The sequence below is a fragment of the Octopus bimaculoides genome, chromosome 28 (assembly GCF_001194135.2).
Source record: "Octopus bimaculoides isolate UCB-OBI-ISO-001 chromosome 28, ASM119413v2, whole genome shotgun sequence".
Lineage (NCBI taxonomy): Eukaryota > Metazoa > Mollusca > Cephalopoda > Octopoda > Octopodidae > Octopus > Octopus bimaculoides.
The window spans coordinates 12,516,134-12,520,216 of NC_069008.1; the positions used below are offsets into that span (position 1 = coordinate 12,516,134).

Sequence of the window (4,083 nt, forward strand, 5' to 3'; positions counted from 1 at the left end):
TATATATATGTGTGTGTGTGTGTATATATACACACACGTATATGTACATCCGTAAAAGTTGAGGAATAATTACGAGACCAACGACTTCCCGTACAAAACTAATTGCTTCGGACTCCCTAAACGTCTACAAAGCTTTTATTGTTTATAATATACTCTAAGACAGAAATTTATTTTGTCTTGCTCATCCTGCTCCCTCGTTGTCTCAAAGTATAATTACACGTAGAATCCCAAAATAGCTACAAAACTTCTAAAGTGTGCAGTTTTATTTCTATAAAATATTCAAAACAATGGTATTTAATTCGGTTTAATTAATTTTAGTTGTCAGGTAAAATAATTATTTATTTGCAAATTGGGTAAACTTCGCCAATTTTTAGTACGTCCCTATATTTGTAGAGGATTTCATTAAAAAATATCCATTTTCTTGAAAGTTAAGATGAATTGAAGTGGACGCCGGTGAATTTTCCGAAACCCCCCCCTCTAACACTTTCCCCCATAAGTTTTGTATATTCGGAATCTACATGATACAACACATATTCGTAGAAAATTTCATTAAAAAATATGCATTTTTCTGAAAGTTATGATCATCCAAAGTCGGTGGTGGGGAGGAATCTGTAGTTATGCCGGATTGGATTCTTCACAACAATAGACCCTGCCATTGAGTTCTCAGTTGTGAGTTTCTCGCCAGAAAGAGCATGGTATCGCTTCTGCCCCAGGTGGACAAGATGCTGCTAAACATTTAACTTGGCATGCTAACAATCCTGTCAGTTCACTGCCTGAAAACAGGAATAATTACCAACTGTTCCAATGATCAGATTCATTGATAGCACATGCCCCCAAAAGACAGAAAAAGACATAAGGGAAACAAAACTCATTGGTGGAGGGGAGGCAAAGAGTTCCCAGAAAGGTTGTTTGAGGCATGTTTGGAGGTCAGATTTCTTCATAACACTAGTTTCGGGGCAGAAGGTAAGTTCTCTATATCAACCCCAGTGCTTAGACCTACCCTACAATGTTAGTCTAAAAAATATAGTTACTTAATCAAAATCTCAAAGCTACATGATAATACAGGATAAATTCAAAGCAATGTGAATGAATAAGCATTGTATTTGATGGGGTATTTGGAATGCTAAAGGGTTAAATAGCTGGGAACCAGGTGAGGGTCTGACTCATGCAAGCATGGAAAAATGATTGTTGTAACAATGATAATGATGTTCTGCAAAGTAGGGCCAGCTAATAACAGCCAAGTCATGTAATGAAATCATCACCATTGTTGTTTTTGGTGCTCACTTTTCCATGCTTACATGAGTTACGCAGGATTCAGTGAAGCAAAATTTCCATGGCTCAGTTTGCCCATTCTGTTGCCAACTTCCTGTTTCCAAGGAAGTCGATGTTTCTCACCTGTCTGGATATGTTTTCATGGACAATTGGAAACAAACAATATTGTGATTTATTCATCAATGTTTATGTTTGTTTCATGTTATAATGTTCACAGGACCATTTTCATCATAAGGCAGCTTAATCAGAATTAACCTGGAGGTAAACATGAACTGTTAAACACTCAGGAGTTCTAGGAGGTTGTGAGACATGCTAGAAATAATTGATACATTCACCCACCTAAAACCTACTTGCAATAAATTTTTATTTTTAGTCTTAAAAATTGAGGCCTGTATGGGATTGTGTAGTCCTAGATATATAATGCAAATGACAAAGATAGGATGTTTATGAATGGAATATTTTTAACCATGGTTGCTCAGTCAGCCCTGGGGTTAAATAACTATGTCAAATTATATTTCTGGAAAGAAATGGTTTTTGTTTACTATTCTCTATCTTTTCTTTTACTTATTTCCATCATTAGGGCACCACCTTGAAGTTTTAGTTGAATTGATCCCCAGCACTTGATTTTTATTCAGCCTGTTACTTATTGTATGAGTCCCTTTTGTCGATCCATTAAGTTACAGTTGTCAAGCAGCAGTAGAAACAAACACAGACACAAAGATGCACACATACACACATATATATATGACAGGCTTCTTTCAGTTTTTGTTTTTGAAATCCTCTGACAAAGCATTGGTTAGCCCAAGGCTATTGTAGAAGACACTTGCCCAAAGTGCCATGCAGTTGGATTGAACCTTTGTGGTTGCGAAGCCAGTTCTTAGCACATAGCCCCCATCTGTACATAGTTTATATAATATACATAATGTCATGCAGTGTGAAAGTGTAATTCTGGTTTGCAAATGTGTAAACTTCATACTTAATTCTTTGATGTCAATTTTCCACTATTGAATCTCTTTTTTAAGTAGCCACTAAATCTCAAACTGATGTTTCTTTATTATTTCAGAATATCAGATGACATTGCCATAGCACAAGAGGCAGCTTCAATATTTATCATCTTATAAAGACTAAATTTATATTTTATATAGAACAGATACTTACCACTGTTTCTATAAATTTATCACAGAACTCCAGTGAGATTATTAACAAAATTTCTGTTAGTCATAGTCTGGAGTGTGTGTGCTAATTATAAGCTTGGATAAATTTTCAAAAGTGATATTAAACGTAACTCTGGACAGAAATACAGCAGCTGAAAAGATTTGTAAGGAATACATTATAAAAACAAAAATAACAACAAATGTAAATATATGCAAATTGTGATTTCAGGAGAAAAATATTGCAAAAAAAACAGTGACAAAATTAGGGAATTGATTTTTCCTGAAAACATGACTAAATATATTGAAAAACCATATCAGTGTGATATCTGTGAAAAGTCTTTCTCTGAGAATGGTACCCTAACCACTCACAAATGTATTCATACAGGAGAGAAGCCATATCACTGTGATATCTGTGGTAAATCATTCTCCCAGAGATCTAACCTAACCAAACACAAATGTATTCATACAGGAGAGAAGCCATATCACTGTGATACATGTGGTAAATCATTCTCTGCACTTAGAGCCTTAACTTCCCACAAACGTATACATACAGGAGAAAAACCATATCATTGTGATGTCTGTGGTAAATCATTCTCTCGACTTGATTCCTTAACTACTCACAAGCGTATTCATACAGGAGAGAGGCCATATCATTGTGATGTTTGTGGTAAATCATTCTCTCAAGGTAATGACTTAACTAAACATAAACGTATTCACACAGGAGAGAGGCCATATCACTGTGATATCTGTGGTAAATCATTCACTCAGTTTAGTGGATTAAGTAATCACAAACATATTCATACAGGAGAAAAGCCATATTGCTGTGATGTTTGTGGTAAATCATTCTCTCGAAATAGTATTTTAAGTGCTCACAAACGTATTCATACAGGAAAGAAGCCATATCAGTGTGATATCTGTGGTAAATCTTTCTCACAATCTCTAAACTTAACTGTACACAAGCGTATTCATACAGGCGAGACACCATATCACTGCAATATCTGTGGTAAGTCATTCTCTGTAAGAAGTTCCTTAACCACACACAGACGTATTCATACAGGAGAGAAGCCATACCAATGTAGTACCTGTTGTAAATCATTCTCTGTAAGTAGTAGCTTAACAATACATAAACGTACACATACAGGAGAGAAGCCTTATAAATGTGATATTTGTAGCAGATCATTTTCTCAACTTGGTAATTTAAGGGCACACAAATGTGCTCATACAGGATAGAAGCCACATCAATGATATTTGTGGTAAATCATTCTCTCAAAGTCATGACTTAACCGGACACTTATGTATCCAGATAAAAGTGTAACTGTATCCATACGAAAATTCTTAACAACAAACATTTTAAGTTCCTCCTGAAGTGAGGTGGGCTTAGCTTTGTGAACTTAACCCATGACAACAACCAAGCCACTCATCATGGCCCCCTTTCTGAGGCAATTTTTGACAACTGATTGAACTTTTTTTTATACCAACCTCTTGGTCACCTCTCACAGCATATAAGGATATGAAAGAAACACCTACCCTCTGTAACTGTAATTGTATTCCCACTGGAAAGAAGATGTGACTGATAACAGCTTCCCAACATTATTGAGATGAATTTTTAATAAAAGACATTTCCTCAAGATTTTGAACTTGTTTACTGTGTTTGAAC

At 35.4% G+C, this 4,083-nt stretch overlaps 1 protein-coding gene across 1 annotated transcript in view; it reads left to right on the forward strand.

Annotated features, from left to right (window-relative positions):
* The window catches only part of LOC106870873 (zinc finger protein 208), a 19,715-nt gene extending 15,661 nt beyond the window's left edge, over positions 1–4,054 (forward strand). Inside the window, exon 3 of the mRNA XM_052977531.1 lies at positions 2,763–4,054. Coding sequence (XP_052833491.1) covers positions 2,763–3,656 — 894 coding nt within the window. The 3' untranslated portion in view covers positions 3,657–4,054. The remainder of the gene's footprint in view (positions 1–2,762) is intronic.
* Positions 4,055–4,083: the final 29 nt, after the last annotated feature.